Source organism: Mustela nigripes, chromosome 14, assembly GCF_022355385.1.
Source record: "Mustela nigripes isolate SB6536 chromosome 14, MUSNIG.SB6536, whole genome shotgun sequence".
NCBI classification, from domain to species: domain Eukaryota; kingdom Metazoa; phylum Chordata; class Mammalia; order Carnivora; family Mustelidae; genus Mustela; species Mustela nigripes.
In genome coordinates this window covers 43,860,060-43,876,933 of record NC_081570.1, presented here as the reverse complement: position 1 = coordinate 43,876,933, position 16,874 = coordinate 43,860,060, and the positions used below count along the sequence as shown (strand labels likewise).

The 16,874-nt window shown below is 49.7% G+C and overlaps 1 protein-coding gene across 6 annotated transcripts; it reads left to right on the top strand.

Moving 5' to 3' along the window:
• The first annotated feature begins 6,769 nt into the window (after positions 1 to 6,769).
• On the top strand, positions 6,770 to 15,753 carry PARS2 (prolyl-tRNA synthetase 2, mitochondrial). Of its 6 annotated transcripts, none has more exons than XM_059374849.1 (2): positions 6,770 to 6,824; positions 10,842 to 15,753. In XM_059374849.1, the coding sequence occupies exon 2, from the start codon at positions 10,870 to 10,872 to the stop codon at positions 12,295 to 12,297; it is 1,428 nt and encodes a 475-aa protein (XP_059230832.1). In that variant the 5' UTR covers positions 6,770 to 6,824; positions 10,842 to 10,869; the 3' UTR covers positions 12,298 to 15,753. The 6 variants fall into 6 exon arrangements, with proteins under 6 accessions (XP_059230832.1, XP_059230831.1, XP_059230828.1 ...); XM_059374848.1 differs by having other exon boundaries at positions 6,776 to 6,828; XM_059374845.1 differs by having other exon boundaries at positions 6,777 to 6,961.
• The last annotated feature ends 1,121 nt before the right edge of the window (positions 15,754 to 16,874 follow it).

Below are 16,874 nucleotides of genomic sequence, written 5' to 3'. Positions count from 1 at the left end.
ATCTCATTATACATTTAATCTTGCAAAAGAATGATCTGAATGTATTTCTTTTTTTAAGATTTTATTTATCTGAGAGAGAGGAAGAGCGTGAGTGTCAATAGGGAGTGGAGGCGGTGTTGGGTGGGGAGGCAGAGGGAGAAGCAGGCTCCCAGCTGAGCAGGGAGCCCGATATGGGGTTCAGGGCTCAATTCCAGGACCCTGGGACCATGACCTGAGCCGAAGGCAGATACTCAATGGACTGAGCCACCCCGGCGCCCCTGAATATATTTTTGTTACTAGTGTTCATATGGGACTTTCAGCTTACAAAGTTGTTTTGTAATGTTGTTAACTTGCTTTTCATAACATTTCAAAGAGTTTACTGACCCCATTGTATTATACTCAAAGACCAGAAAGGTCAAGTCCTTTGATCCAGATCACACAGTCGGTAAGTTCCAGAACTGGAAAATAAACAGGCGTATTTAGATCGAGACACCATCTCCCTCGCTCCGAGCCAACGGCTTCAGAAGGCACAAACTCCAACTCATCCCACTCACCCCTAACCCAAACAGTGCACCAAAGAGAAAGTGGGGGGGGGGGACCTGTTTGAAGGAACTCAGTTCCCTCACCCTCCCAGATGACAGTGACCAGAGAGCCTGCTGGAATCACAGCCACACTCACAAAGGTGTGATGATGGTTCACGCTGTCCCAGGACAGCTACACTATGCCACAGTCTCGAGCCTGTGTGCCCGTGCTCTGCAGAGGTCACCGTGAGCAGGTACTCGAGAGGGAGTTACTGGGTGACAGATAAACAATTGCTGGTATTTTTTGTTGCAAGTTTAACAAGGCATTTCTATGAATTGATGGAATTATTCAGAAAGACATTAATTTGGCAAATAGGTATTGAGATTTACTGTGTGCAGGAAAGAGCAAAACCTTTCAACATAGTAAGCGGATTTACTGCAGCAGGGCTAGAAATGGACATGACATGTCCCTCCACCCTTTGGGAGCTCATGGGCTAGTTGGGGGTGTGTGTGGGGAAGAGATGCATTTTTTGTATCTGGCCTAGCTACTGACCTAGTTGTGTGTCTGGCACTGTGCCAGCCAGGGCTCCTTCCTCGTCAATAATAAGAATAATAATAGCAAGCCCTCCTGAACCCTGACTCTGCACCGGGCACCGTGCTGAGTCCTTTACATCTTCATCAGACTCCCAGGGAAAGCTGTCACTGCTATTTGAAGGCTGTGGCATGTGAGCCTCAGGGAGGTTGAGTATCCCCCACAGGTACATGGTAAGAAGGCAGCAAAGTGAGGATTGGAACTCAGGTCAGTTTGCCTCACTGTGTGTGCACACTCAGCAGTAACCCCAGAGAGGGAACAGACACAATTTTGAGGGGGTCTCAAGAGAGGGAGAGTCCCGGCCGGTGGGGGCTTCAAGGAAACATCCCTAATGTTACATTACATCCCTAACGTAACATCCCTTGAGCCAAGCCCTGAAGAGCAGGTGCCCAGACAGAGGGGCCCCAGCAGAACAGAAACGGTCTGTTTGGGTGATCGCTCCTACAAATCTGGTTAGGAGTCGAGGCATGTCTGATACAAATAAGTTGACACTGGGATGCTGTGAGTGTGGAAATCAGGTTTTACGCCAAAAAGACCTGGAAATGATCCTTTCTCCCCCTTTCACTAGTTGTGTTGAACGTGGACAAACTAACCAATCTTTCCAAGCCTTAGTTGCCTCATCTGTAACATGGACATAACAGTGGTACTTGTACCTCACAGGACTATCATGAGATTTAGTCAGATACGGTGTAAAGCATTCAGTACTGCCCCTGGCTCAGAGAAAATGGTGTATAAATGTGAACGATGATGATTAGTAGTCACACTCTTCAATTCTGAGGATTCTGGATAAAAAAGGGGCCCACTAAAACACCTGGGTGGTTCAGTGGGTTAAGTGTCCCACTCTTGATTTCAGCTCAGGTCATAATCTCAGGGTTGTGAGATCAGGCCTCACATCAGGCTTCACACTCAGTGAGGAAGGAGTCTGCTTGAGATTTTCTCTCTCCCTCTTCCTTTGCCCGCCCCCCACTTGCTTGCACACTTCCTCTCTCTCTTTTTTTTTAAAGATTTTATTTATTTATTTGACAGACAGAGATCACAAGTAGGCAGAGAGGCAGGTAGAGAGAGAGAGGAGGAAGCAGGCTCCCTGCTGAGCAGAGAGCCCGATGCGGGGCTCGATCCCAGACCCTGGGATCATGACCTGAGCCGAAGGCAGAGGCTTTAACCCACTGAGCCACCCAGACGCCCCTACTTCCTCTCTTTTATTTTTTTTTCTAAAGATTTTATTTATTTATTTGACAGAGAGAAATCACAAGCAGACGGAGAGGCAGGTAGAGAGAGAGGAAGGGAAGCAGGTTCCCTGCTGAGCAGAGATCCCGATGTGGGACTCAATCCCAGGACCCTGAGATCATGACCCGAGCCGAAGGCAGCGGCTTAACCCACTGAGTCACCCAGGCGCCCTCTTTTAAAATAAATAAAATCTTTTTTTAAAAGTTGGGGGGCTACCTTCCCAGCCTCCTTCTGGTCTTCTCTAATGACCCTAGACTTAGGCATGAAACAAGTGAACAAGTGATACACTCTGGGCCCAAGGAGAAGAGGCCACTGAAGAAAAAAGAGATCAGTGTCGTGCATGGTGGCAGGAGTAAGGAGTCTGAAGGGAATGGGCAGCAGCAGAATGATGGTTCTCTCTTTATGATAGGTGAGGGGAGCTGCAGGGTCTTCCGAGTTGGAATGAATTGAAGGATGAGCCACATGCTTTCCATGACATCTCCCATTGAACCTTCACAATGGCCCTATGTGTGCCTCATGATTCCTGTGTTACTAATGAAGAACCGAGGAAGCAGGAGACCCCCAAGTCACATCTCTAGAAGTGGCTGGCAGAATGCCTAGCCAAGGCTGCCCTGCCCCCCTCCCGTCCAGTCTATCTGGGCTAACACGCTGGGGGTGGGCTCAGGAGTCCACCTGGTTGTATGTCCCTGGGCCATGGAGTCTCTACCCTCCTCTCCCACCCCTGCCCCGGTCTGGGCCATTGAAGGAGTCACCCATTCTGCCTCTCTCACCATCCTCGTCCTCCCTTCGAGTTCACACCTCACTCAGGCAAGGAAACATGGCGGCCCATGTCCTTCCCTGGTGTAAAGTCCTTCCATTTCCTGCAGGCTGGCTTTTCCCATTGGCCGGCATCTTCAGTAGAGGAAACAGCCATTTTCTTGGAGTGACAATCATTCTTGTTTTCAAATTATAACAAATACATGGAATGCAGGGTGAAACGCAAAATGCCCAGGGACTTTCTCAGAGGAGTTGTTTTGTGCTAAGCCGCAAAATAGATGAGTGTGTGTGTTGGTGGGAAGAGGAGTATCACTCTTCAGGAAAGACCATTCACTGTAGCTCAGAGCTGAACAGAAGCTCACAGATTGGTCCAGAAGGTTCCGGCCCACTGGCACCCACAGCCTTCCCAGTTGTGTTTCCACGATGCCTGGGTGTGCTGTGTGCTCCAGCCAGACTATGTTTCAGCCTTCTTCCTTGCAGCTAGTGGTCACCTGCTTTCCCTCTGACTACGTTGTCTTTCTATCTCCCCTGTCATCCTGGGAAGCTCCTAGTTATCCTTTAAGGTCCATTTTTACGTCCCCTCCTCCAAGAAGCCCTCCCTGACTCCATTCTCTCTCTCCTCCCCCATGTAGAACAGTTCTTGCTTTCCTCTCTTCACAACTTCTTACCACAGGATTCTGGGACCATCACTTTGAGAAGCAGACTCTCTGGGAGATTATGAGCAACTTGAGGTCAGGAAGTTTACCATGAACTCTGACTTCACTTGTTCATTCAACATGTACTTAGAGGCACTCTGTGCCAAGCCATGGGCTCTGGATGAGGGAATAATTCAGTGTGTCCTTGGAGGGGGGTTGCCTGAGGAAGAAACTGTCTATCTACCTATATATCTATTCATTCATTCATTCATTCATATATTAAAACAACAATCAAAAAACAAAATGCTTTGCTAATCCCCAATCAGGCCAGGCCCTCTGGTCAAGGTTAAGGATACATAAAAGAGCAAAACCTGTACCTACCACCAGGGAGCTCCCAGTCTGACCAAGGACCAGTGGAAGCAAACTACTAAGTGTGTGGTGTGTCCCCAGGGCTATGGGGCACCAAGGGCAGGTGTGGCGTGTGGGGTCCTTTTGCTTTTTTTTTTTTTTTTTTTTTAATGACACTGAATGAATGAATGAATTTTTTCTGTGGGTTGTTTTTTTTTCTGTTTTATGGGTTGTGGGGTTCTAATCACGAATGAACTCTATGAATCAATACCCAATAGATAACTGATCAAGTAATTGATTGAAATGTCACACCAGAAGTTGCTGTGGGAAAAGGGCTAGATTCTGGGTCTCCACCACCCCTGGACTTTCTCAGTGGGGAGCAAATCTACTCTGACCATGGCTGGCTCCAGGCTGCAAAACCTCCTGCAAAAGCATGGTAAAATGCAGCAGTTCTCGGCCTGCCTCCCAAGGGGGTCGTAAGCATTAATTAGTTACCATTGGTAAAGTGCTCTGAAGATGTGGGGGTGTATAAACACGGCAAGTCATTAGGCCTTTCCACACCACTATGCTCTACAGCCTGGGAACTGCTAATTGAGAAATAATTAACACCTCAGGGTGCGGAGGATGGATGCCTGGCACTTCCAGGATTTGGAGAGATGTAATAACATGCATGGGAGCAGGGAGAAATAAGGTTGCCCTGTGGGTCCTGATACTGAAGATTATTCACCTCCTGCCCCCGGAGAGGAGGCGTGGGGAGTGTTGCCTCAGTAAAACCTTTAGGATTGCACTCCTTAGGGAAAGTCTGGACCACAGTGCTGAGCTGCAGAGGCCCAGTGACATCCTTAAAGTAAAAAAGCTCAAGTCCAGCCCAGCTGTGCTTGGCTTCCTAGCTGGGGGGAGGCAGATGCCCCTCGTGGGGTCTACGCAAGCTGTATTTTCTTCCACTCTAGGACCAGCGTGATGACACCTGTCGACACTGCCCCCTGCAACCCAGTGCCCCACCAGGCCGTCCAGTGCCTTTCATGTAGACCCACTGAACTAGCCCAGATTGCAGCTTAGATCATCTGGGGGGGGTGACTGACACTAAGGTTCGCCCCAGACTGATATCCAGCATCTCGGGGCAAGAGGACTGAGGCACAGGGTGGGTCCAGTGCAGCTCAGATTGAGAAGAACTACTTTGGCCTGTCAAGCACTTTGTGAGAAGCAGTGGGAGATGAAGATGTAAACCCTCTGACACCCTGTGATTCCCTCATACCAGCTCATTTCCTGATTCCCTCCCCAAGTGCCCTGGTCTCTCAACCTGGCCATTCCACTCCATTCCCACCACCATTCTTGTCTGGGGAAACTCGACTCAGTTTAAAGATCACCTCCTCACTGAAGTCCTCCTTCCCTACCCTCCCACAGGCCTTATTACACTGATCATACAATGTTGCTCCTGGCAGATCTCAGGGTCTGAGAGCGTCTTGGGGCCGGGGTCTTATATTGGGTCTGGTACATTTTAGGCACTCAATAGACTACAGCTGTTCTTAGTTAACTGAAGTTACATGATATACGCTCCCTCTTCAAGACATGTGTGCTTGTTCCCTGTGTCTAGAACATTCTTCCCCCAGACAGCTGCAAGGCTCTCTCTCACCTAAAGGTCTTTGCCAAAACGTCACTTTTTAGATGAGGCTTTCCCTGATTATCCTTAATTGCAACCACTCTACGTCCAACCCATTCCTTTTTCATAGTTAATTTTTTCCTCTATGGATGGTTACAGATGGATCCTGTCTTTTCGCAAAACTTTGGTATTTTGTTTACCATGGATTATTTTTTTACAGTAAACTTAATTAATTGCTTAAAAATACTACTTATTTTGGTTACCAAGTTCCTGTTCCCCTCCTAAATTTCCTAAATTTCACTATATTGATTTATTGACTCTTTTCACTAGAATAAAAGCTACCTTGAATGCAGGGAATTTTGTTTCTTTTGTTCACTATTCCCAGTTTCTCCAAGTTGTTGGTACATGGTAGCTGCTCGAAAAAATATTATTTTTATTTATTTATTTTTAAAGATTTTATTTATTTATTTGACAGATGGAGATTGCAAGAAGGCAGAGAGGCAAGTAGAGAGAGAGGGGGAAGCTGATTCCCTGCTGAGCAGAGAGCCCGATGCGGGGCTCGATTCCAGGACCCTGAGATCATGACCTGAGCGGGAGGCAGAGGCTTAACCCAGTGAGCCACCCAGGCGCCCCTTGAAAAAATATTTTTTGAATGAAAGTTTGATTTAGTTTCTTGAAAACTGTCTTGGGCTTTGTAATGAGGGTACTTTTTTCTGCTTAAAAAATTTTAATGTATTTAAATTGAAAACCTGTAAAATCCTAGGGTAGATTCCGAACGGAAAGGCCCTAGCGTTGCCTTGGTTACACCGCCGCCAGCCTTTCCATTCCGGGAGTGGGGAAGGCCCGGGCAGTGGGAGGCAACGCCAGGCTTTTATCATAGAGTTACACCTCCCTAAGTCCTAGAGGGCACTTCCGGAACGGTAATTTGCTCTACGCTGACCAAGCCAATCTATGGTCGTGAAGGAGAGCCGAGTTCTTTCTCTTTAGCTAAACTTCCGGAAAACCTCTCACAGGCGTCCGGAGTCGGGTGGGGCTAGTCTCCGTGAGAACGGCTTTGTGATTGGCAAGAAAGGCAGGAGGCGGGGATTGGGGGCGGGCAATTCCCCTTAGCGCAGGCGCGCTGGGCCGGCGTGGCGGGCGCGCGGACAGCGTTGACTGGCACTTCGGTTGGTGAGCGTGGGTGACAGCACGTGCGTCCCTCCTTGGTTTGGGGCGGGGTCGCAGACACCTGAACTCTGGGATAGTGTGTTTCGTCTGTTGTAACACGAGCGCAGACCTTTCTCCCCTGTGGACCTCGGGTCTTGTGAGTGTCACGGTGTTTCCGGAAGTGCCAGCCCTGGAGAGACCCTCTGGGACCGCCTGGTGGCCCGGCCAACCTTCCCATTTTATGTATGGGGAAACTGAGGCCTGGAGACTGAAGTCACTTGACCACGGTCACGTAGCCAGTGAAGGCCGAGCTGGTTCGTAGAACCAGGTCTGGAGCCCCATTGCTTTGATGCTACACGGTCCCAGACGGAAACGGTGGAACTTGCAGGCGAGGACCTAGCCTTCCAGGTGTGCCCCTGTGCTCATCTGCAGTGTCGCTGGTCAGGCGACCTCACATCCTTGAGCTTACCTCGTCTGTGAGTTGAGCGTGATTGCAAACACTGTAGCGCTCCCTATATACCGGGCGCTGTTGGAAGTGCTTTACGCACAGCTTTCCTGATGGGGTTGCAGGGCCATTGTGAGTTAACCTTAAAAGAGGCCTGTGCCTCAAGGACCTGAGTAGCTGCTCTGTAAAAATTTGTTGAATGACTGAATGACTCAGAGGCTCTTTGCCAGAGTGTGAGGTGCAGGACAAGTTATTTCCTATACGGCTTTCGAGGTATTGTCTGTGGATAACCTTGAGAATTTTGAAATCATAGTACTTAATCTTCCGCCTAGGTAAACTGAGGGATCTGAGGATGGAGACACATTGCGGCTGAAGGCAGAGGGCTTATGGCTCTTATTTAAACTACCCAGATAATTGTTGCATTGTACCCCATCGCTTTGCTTTTCGTTCACTAATACCTTTGATCAGCAAATATTAGGCATTGTGCTAGGCCCTGAAATCTGACAATGTAGAAAACATCACGAACGCCTCGTTTAATGGAGGACTAGGACGTGAAGCATTGCTCACTCCCAGTGCCTGGCACACAGAAGTTTCTCAGAGATATTTTTGAAAATTATTCCAGAACAGTAAACAAGGAAGAGGTGTGTGCAATGGGGGCCCAGAGAAGGAAGTGATTCTCTCTTTTTGGAGGGGTTGGAGATGCTTCTTGCAATAAGAAGCTTGAATGTTGCTGTTGCTGGGGTAAAGCTGCCTCTTCCAGGAGTGATGAGCAGTTTGGGACATGTTAGGGGAGTGATGGGATAAAAAGCTGACAGAGGTGTGTTAGGATCAAAATATGAAGAGGCTTTCTATGGAAATACCATCTCAAGAAAATTATGATGGGGAGCCATTGATGGGTTATAAGCAGGGGAGTGATTGGATCATCTTTTAGCTGTAATCTGGAGACAGATTACAAACTTCTTTTTAGCTGTAATCTGGAGACAGGACAGACAGGGTTCAAGAGTCATTCAATCCAGTCACTGATGGACATTTATTGGGTATCCCCTGTGGGCAGGCACCGTGTGTAATGCTACAGATGCAGCTTGGAATAATACAAGCACAGTTACTGCTCACGTGGAGTTTATAATGCTTTTCCCAGTGTAGTCCCTGGACCAACCGTATCAGCATCACCTGGAAACTTGTTAGAACTATAGTTTCCCTGCCCACTCCCCAGGCCTACTGAATCAGAAACTCTGGGCCTGAGGCTCCACAATCAGAGTTTTAATAAGACATCCAGGTGATTCTGATGCTCACTTAAGTTTCACAACCACTGGGCTACTGCATTGGACCAAGCATTTTTGAGGAGCTAACCCAGAAGAGGCAGTAAGCCAGAAAGGAGGGGGTGAACTTGAGAGGAAGGTCGGACAGAGACAGACCTGTCTGCTTTAGGAGGAATCAAGGGGGAAGGAGTTTTTGGTGTGAGCCACTGGCCTGAAGTGGGACCTGAAGTAAGTGAGGAGGTCAGATGGGAACCAAGTGTACGTTTTCAGTCAGTCACATTAGGGCTCTGTGATAGTGCATCGCAACCTGTCTCGGGCCACAGGCCATGTAGGAGATGGTAATATTTGTACCATGCATGGGGGAAATGGATGAGGCTGCCTGAGATGGCAGGGGACCAGCTGGAAGACTCGAGGCCCCTGGGAGCTGGAGGGGGCCGAGCAAGGGTTTCAGGCTCCGGAGCTGAGAGGATAACCCATTGTCCACATATGGCAGGGCAGCTCTTTGTAATGGGAGATACTGAAAGGTAGAGGCTCTCACTGAACTTGGCAGTATAAATCAGGAACCTTAAAAGAGTTCATATGTGTTGGCCAGTAATTCCATTCCTGAGAATCTCTCCCAAATGTACCACAAACAAAAGCCTTCTGTTCATTGTAGATTGTATGTAACAGAGAAAATGACAACTCTGTGTAGTAGGAGAATCATTTCTGATATGCTTAATGAAATGCTGTATTGCCATCAGGAGTATGAGTGTTTTGTGAAATCCTAGAGAAACACATGTGCTCATTCAGCAGACAGTGTCTAGTAAAGCCCTGCTCCGTGCCGAGTGGCAAGCACGCTCAATAGGGTCCTTGGCCGCACAGAGCTGCATACCCAGGGGAGCACAGGCAGCGGGCTATCTGAGCAGTCAGTCTGAGTGATGGGTGATCAGTAGGGGCTGCTGTGGGAGAAGCTGGCCTTCTGGGCAGGGATGTGGGGCAAGGAAGGCATCCTAGAGGACAGGATGGGGATCCCGAGGCTGGGAGCATAAGCGGTGTTGGTATGCAAGGGGCACAGAGTGTTTAAGAGGGAGCATGGCACATTCTGGAACAGGGAAAGGGCTATTGACAAGGCCAGCAATAAGCTCGAATGTGCGCTGGAAGGGTCAGAAGCTGAGACCTGATTCTGAGGGCAGCAGGAAGTCATTGTACTGGACTTCAGGAAAAGCACTGTTACCATCCATGAGGGATGCATCCCTTGTGGCTGCAGCATGGAGAATGGATTGGAGGAAGGTGGGTTGGAAGCCAGAGGGGAGGCTGTTGCAGTGGCTCATGGTGGAAGACAGCAGTGGCATGGATGGAGCCTGTGGAGGTGGGGAGGAGGAGGGACAGACTGAACAGCAAGCGAAGAGGCAGGAATGACGGGGCCAAGAGGGCTGCTGCGTGGGGGCCATGAGGGGGCAGAGTGGATGGACCCAGGCATCTGGTTTGGGCAAAGGGTGGCTTTTGGGGCCATGGAGAGTGATAGGCTGCACTGGGGGGGCGGGGCTTGGGGGGAAGATGCTGAGCTCCTTCCCAGTGCTGCATTTAGAGTATCTGTGCAGTGTATTCTCTCGGGATACAGTTGGCTAGGTAGGTCTGAAGCTTGAGAGACATGTAGGGAGTTCAGATGTTGACTCCCAAGTCATGAGCGTGAGGCCTGGTGGGGAGTGCTAGGAGGAGGGAAGAGGCACAAGACACTTAAGGAGGAACCGGGCTGAGGGTGTGGGCAGAAGAGACAAGGACTCGTCAGCAGCAGTTATGACCAGGCTGAGGGACTGGAGTTGATTTCCTTTTCTTTTTTATTTCTTTCTGGTTTTTTCCCCCAGTTTTCTATAGCAACAATAGCCTGGATTGTACTCATAGAATGTGCCAGATACTGTTCTATTAACTTTGTATAACTCTTCTAAGTCCCCACAATAAACCCGCAAGGGTGGTCCTGCTGTATTTACCATTCAGCACATGAGGAAACTGAGCACAGAGGGGTTAGGTCACACGTCCTGAGCTACACAGGGTGCAGTAACAAGAAGCACGCCAGGAACCCAGGCTGCCTGATTCCAGAGCCCTTGTGATCCCATGCTGTGGTGTCCCTCCACAGTATGCTGTTATTTTTTTATAAATGGGAGAATATTGATTTTTTTTTTTTTAAAAAGAAGTAGGACCTGAATCTGCTAGAAAATTAGAAATGAAAGGATTTGCATCTGCAAAGTCGGTGGCTGTCTCAGAAGTGTGTTGGAGACCAGACTCATCCGGCTATGTCTCGTCTGGGTGTCAGGACACAGTTAACGCTTATCTCTGCATGGCTCATTTCTCTCCAGGCACAAGTGCTTCTCTGGGCCAGGTGTCATGAAAGGGCTGCTGTCAAGATGCAGAGCACTGCCTGTCCTGGCCACCTGCAGCCACCAGCTCTCTGGGTGTGGTCCTCACAGGTTTTACCACCGTGACCCCGAGACAGGGAAGCGCTTGGTGCTGTCTCGCATGTTCCAGCCCCAGAACCTTCGGGAAGACCAGGTGTTGTCTCTTGAGGGCAGGTCTGGCGACTTGACGTGTAAGAGCCAGAGGCTGATGCTGCAGGTGGGCCTGATCCACCCGGCAGGCCCTGGCAGTTACCACCTCCTGCCGTATACTGTGCGCGCCCTGGAGAAGCTTGAGCGGCTGATAGACCAGGAGATGCAGGCCATCGGGGGGCAGAAGGTCAACATGCCCAGCCTCAGCCCAGCGGAGCTCTGGCGAGCCACCAGCCGCTGGGACCTCATGGGCAAGGAGCTGCTAAGACTCAGAGACAGACACGGCAAGGAGTACTGCTTAGGACCCACTCATGAGGAAGCCATCACAGCCCTAGTCGCCTCCCAGAAGACAGTGTCTTACAAGCAGCTCCCATTCCTGCTGTACCAGGTGACAAGGAAGTTTCGGGATGAGCCCAGGCCCCGCTTCGGTCTTCTCCGCGGCCGGGAGTTTTACATGAAGGACATGTACAGCTTCGACGCCTCCCCAGAGGCCGCCCGGCTTACCTACGGCCTAGTGGGTGAGGCCTATGGCAGCCTGTTCCGCAGACTGGGGCTGCAGTGCGTCAGGGTGCAGGCGGACGTGGGCAGCATCGGGGGCACCACGTCTCACGAGTTCCAGCTGCCGGCTGACATCGGGGAGGACCGGTTTGCTGTGTGTCCTGGCTGCGGCTTCTCGGCCAACATGGAGACGTTGCGCATGTCGCACACCGACTGCCCGGCCTGCCGGGGCCCGCTCACCGAGGCCAGAGGCATCGAGATGGGGCACACGTTTCACCTGGGCACCAGATACTCCTCCATTTTCAACGCCCAGTTCACCGACGCCCAGGGCAAGCCATGCCTGGCTGAGATGGGCTGCTACGGCCTGGGCATGACGCGGATCCTGGCCGCCGCCATCGAAGTGCTGTCCACAGAGGACTGCATTCGCTGGCCAGGGCTCCTGGCGCCTTATCAGGTGTGCCTCATTCCCCCAAAGAAGGGCAGTAAGGAAGAGGCGGCCGCCGAGCTTGCAGGCCACCTGTACGACCTTATCACGGAGACGCTGCCGCAGCTCCGCGGGGAAGTCCTGCTCGACGACAGGACCCATCGGACTATTGGAAACAGACTGAAAGATGCCAACAAGTTTGGCTACCCCTTTGTGATCATCGCAGGCAAGAGGGCCCTGGAGGACCCGGCACATTTTGAAGTTTGGAGCCAGAACACCGGTGAGGTGGTCTTCCTCACCAGAGAGGGCGTCACGGAATTTCTGAGCCAAGTGCAGGTTGTCTGAAAGCCCCGAGCCACCCCCACCCCATCCTGCAGCCTCTGGTGTTCACTCTCTTCACTCTCGGGCTGCCATTTCTTACACTCCCAGGGCGGGTCTCTCTAGAAACAAGGCAGCTCATGGAAGGAGGGAGCATGCTAAGGAAGCTGACTTTTATCCAGTCCTTTTAGACTGTCTGTATTTCAGGTCTGTGATTCCATTCTCTGGGCTGGCCGTGCTGCCAGTTTCCATTTGTCTTCTCTTCTGGTGAGGAGGCAGAGGGGCAAGAAAGAGCTGCTCCTCTCGGCCCTTCAGTGAGTCACTTCCCTTCTCTTGGCCAAGTTTCCCATGCGGAGGGTGAGGGTGGCCAGTGGCCAAGGCCCTCCCAGCTCCGGCAGTCTGACCCCTGGCCTCCTGATGCATTTGAAGAGCAGGCCCACCAGCCCTCCCCCACTGGACATGTCTCTTCCCCTGCTGGGGCCTCAGATTCCCCATCTGTGACATGAGAAAATGGAACTAGATCTGTAAAGTCCTTACAGCTGTCACCAGTGGGTTCATAAGAGGTTCACGACAGGCAGATCTGGTTCCTCTGATCTTCCATAGTCTAAGCTACATGGAAAGTTGATAGAATTAGCTACTGGCCCAAAAAACCACCTCCAGAGACCTGGCCATATTGAGGCGGCATAGCACAGAGATCAGGTTCTGTTGACTGAATGAGCCTTGCCTGTCAGTGAATGGTGGTAACACCTGCCATTTTAACTGTGCAGTGGCTTCCTACCTGGGACTCGTCTGTCCTTTCTTCTACTCTTTCTACACTCCACTCAAACACAAAAAGAAGCCTACCTTTGGTGGCTGGGAATATGTTTGAAACCATTTCTTCCCCCAGATGTGAGGGATAGCAGGCTTCAGGTATCACAGTGAGCTTTTCCTGGGAGCAGAGTTTGCTCCTCAAGCCACACCAGGGGGCACATATCAAGGTCTCTGCCTGAATTCTCTGGAAAACTAGGATCAGACTTGAGCCATCCCAGCATACTGCAATTCTTAGCCAGTTGTCCCACTTGTCAAACAGCTTCCCAGCAGTTTACCGCTACTGCTGTTACTGCTCGAGTAATCCACGCCCAAGCGCACACCATCAGGTTTGTTGATGTACATGCCAAGTGCTGATGGGCCCCAGGCCTACCAGTGGTGCTCTGGGCCTGGCATTTGGGCCAGGAGATGTGCATTCCAAGAGCAAACCTAGAAAGGCTGGATTACAAATCAGGGACCTTCCCCTGGGCTGCACTTTGGTCCCACCCAGTTCAGGTTAGGGTCTGGGTGTGGCGTGGGTGTTGTGCATTTTAAAGCTCTGTAAATGATTCTGAAGCGCCTGTGCACAGAGTTGATTCACGGTTCCCAGGCCTGGGCCGTCCCTGAGCGGCTTTGTGGCTGAGAGTTTTGAGTCATTTGCTCTGTACATTATCGGACTGATGGGAGCTCTCTGCTTTTAACGATTTGCTCATTTATTTGTTCAGGGCCTGCCACATACCACTGTGCTGTGAGGCACCGTCGTGTATCATTTTCGTACTCTAAACTGTGCAAGGTGGGTGCTGTTTTTACGGAAGAGGCACCTGAAGCACCTTACTCGAGGGTGTACAGCTCCAAAGTATCAGAGCCAACATCCGAAGACTGACCAACACTGATTCCATTCTCATTACAACTGCATGGCCTCCACCAAGACAAAAGTACTTTCACTAAATAAAACTGAATTATTTATGTCTATCTAATCAAATTAGCCTCAAATAGACAAGCACTTAGAATTTGTGCAAATTGGCATTTAAATATTTTTAAATATTTAATTAATTCTTACTGATGTTTGGTTGATACATGGAGTTACATTCATTTAGGTATGTAACAATGATTGAGTAACTACTTTAAGCGATACTCACAGTATAGCTCCCATCTGTCACCCTACACTATTATAATACCATTGACTATATTCCCTGTGCTGTACCTTTTATCCCTGTGTCCTGTTCGTTCCATAACAGGAAGCCTCTACCTCCCACTCCCCTTTTTGTAATTGTGAATTTGTGCTCCATCAGCTGATTTATGGAAGTTGGAAAGCTAGCCTAATGTAAGCACTTTAAAAAATCAGATTTCAGGGGGCGCCTGGGTGGCTCAGTGGGTTGAGCCTCTGCCTTCAGCTCAGGTCATGATCCCAGGGTCCTGGGATCGAGCCCCACATTGGGCTCTCTGCTTGGCAGGGAGCCTGCTTCCCCCTCTATCTCTGCCTGCCTCTTTACCTGCTTGTGATCTCTGTCTGTCAAATAAATAAATAAAGTCTTTAAAAAAAAATCAGATTTCAGGAATAGAGAACCAATTAACTTTAAAATCTTCATAAATGTGCAAGCTACAGAATAATTCGAGGATGATACAGAATCATGGAAGTTTAGAACAGGAGGTCTTGGAGCCCCGCCTGTCCACCCCTCATTTCACAGATGGGAAGCAGGCCTGGAGTGGGAATTAACCTGCCGCACACCATCTGACTGGCAGAACACCTGACTGCAGGCCAAGAGCTTTGTCCCTAAATCAGGCTACCTCTGGTTGATCTTGTTGCAAGAGATGTCTGTGCCAGATCGGCCTCTGGACTACAAAAGCCTTGGACATGTGAAATAGGTACCATCCTTTATTTTCCAAGGGAGAGAAATACAGGGAGTACAGTGACTGGCCCAAGGGCAAGCTGAACGGAAATCCACGTGTCCTGATGACTAAGCCAGGGTGTCTTCTAAGAAGCCAGGGTCAGTACGCCATGGTGGGAAGATCAGAACCTGGAAGAGACATAATCCTAGATCCACTGCCACTTGCCAGGGATGTGACCTTAGACAAATTACTTGCCCTTTATGCATCTCAGCTTCATCTGTAAGATGCATTCATGGCAGTGCACTTCCCAGGGGGTTGCCTGCATTCACTTAAGTGAAATGCTTAACCCGGTGCACTCAGGAAACACATCCTTCATAAACCGGACGACTTAGGAAAGGCCACCACGGGGAGCTCGGGGTCTGCTGGTAACATATCTCAAGACCTGCATCTAGTTTTCTTGATGTGATGCTTTATAACCTTCCTGCGGAGGGCCACATGCAAGAACTAAGTGACGCCTATAGAATGGCTCCATCTCCTTAGAGGAAAGAAATATTCAGACCATGTACCTTACTTGCTCTCTCCTATTTGGTGGAATTTGCCAATGTTACCTCTTGCCATACTGATGAAAGGGGGATGCTGGCAAAATAACAGGCATAAGATGTATTATCATTGCTCATTCCTTGGGGAGATCTAGAAGCAACTGGCCAGGAAATATTTAGCAGAATTAATACTTGGGGACAAAAGCTGGTGCATAACAAAACCACTGTGTAAATCAAGCCTAGAATGTAAATCAAGGGCTTCATTAATATTCTGTGTTTTAATGGAAGAAACACCTGCTGGGCTATCAATAAAGGCATTTTGCAGAAATCTGTTGAAATTGTCATTTAACTATTTGAGTGCCAGGGAACTTCACAGAGTTCCCACCATCATTTCTACACCAGGATGCCAGAAACCTTTTTAGAATGGATTACTATGCATCCAAGGGCATGTAAGGTTTTGTTTTTAGAATCAGGAAAGGTTTTATACTGTGGAAAATGGGAAATATTTTTATGTTGTTATTGCAAACTCAGGATATACTTGAAAAAAATCAAGATGCACTTAATGACTTATATCGTAATGACCCACCTTAGATGCTGGAGTCAGACTGTCTAGGCCACTTGATAGCTACATGACCTTGTGTGAGATGCTTCCTCAGTAAAACAGGGACAATGGTGTCAGGCTCACAGCAGGGTAAGTGGCAGCTGCCCTTATACTAGGCCAGTTAGCCCTTTGTATGTAGTCGGGGGGTGCGCGTGGGCCAGCAGAATGGGGTGGTATCTTTTTAGGGTCTCCGTTCAGGTACCACTTTGGTGCAGGGATGCTATCCACTCCTATTAAACCAACCCCTGAGGCTGCTAATGAGCTTACAGGGTTAAAGCCTAGTTGGTCTTGGCGAAATAAAACTGTAGGCCAGGAGAGTGAGGACGAAGCACTTACTGGTTAATGGTGACTGGGGACATGCCATTTGTAAGGGAAGAACTTGTCACCCAGCCTCAGCCAGAAAGCTTGTGGGCTGACAGGAGCCCTACTGGCAAGGTGTCGAGTGCTATGGGGAGTCATCTGCGGGCTCTGGCAGACTAGACTCTGCGCAGGCTGACAGTTTGAGGACATTGCAGGACACTGAATGTCAAGACTGTACCACAGCAGGGTACTGTACCACAGCACCGGAGTGAACAGGCAAGGGCCACTGGGTCTCACCCCAGCTCTTCAAAGACAGAGACCCAGTCTTGTTACAGAGATCTCCTGAAGGGCTGAGGGGAGTCATGAATCCAAATCCTGGCTCTACTTTTCACTAGCTAGCTAACTTTGGGCAAGTTACCCTCTGTACCACTTTCCTTGTCAGTGAAATGGTACTACTGTAAACTACTTTCCTGCTCCCAGGCAGGGTAAGCCAGTCCACATAAAGCACCCTAGAATGCTGGCGCGCCTTCAGTGTTCAGTAGGTGGCC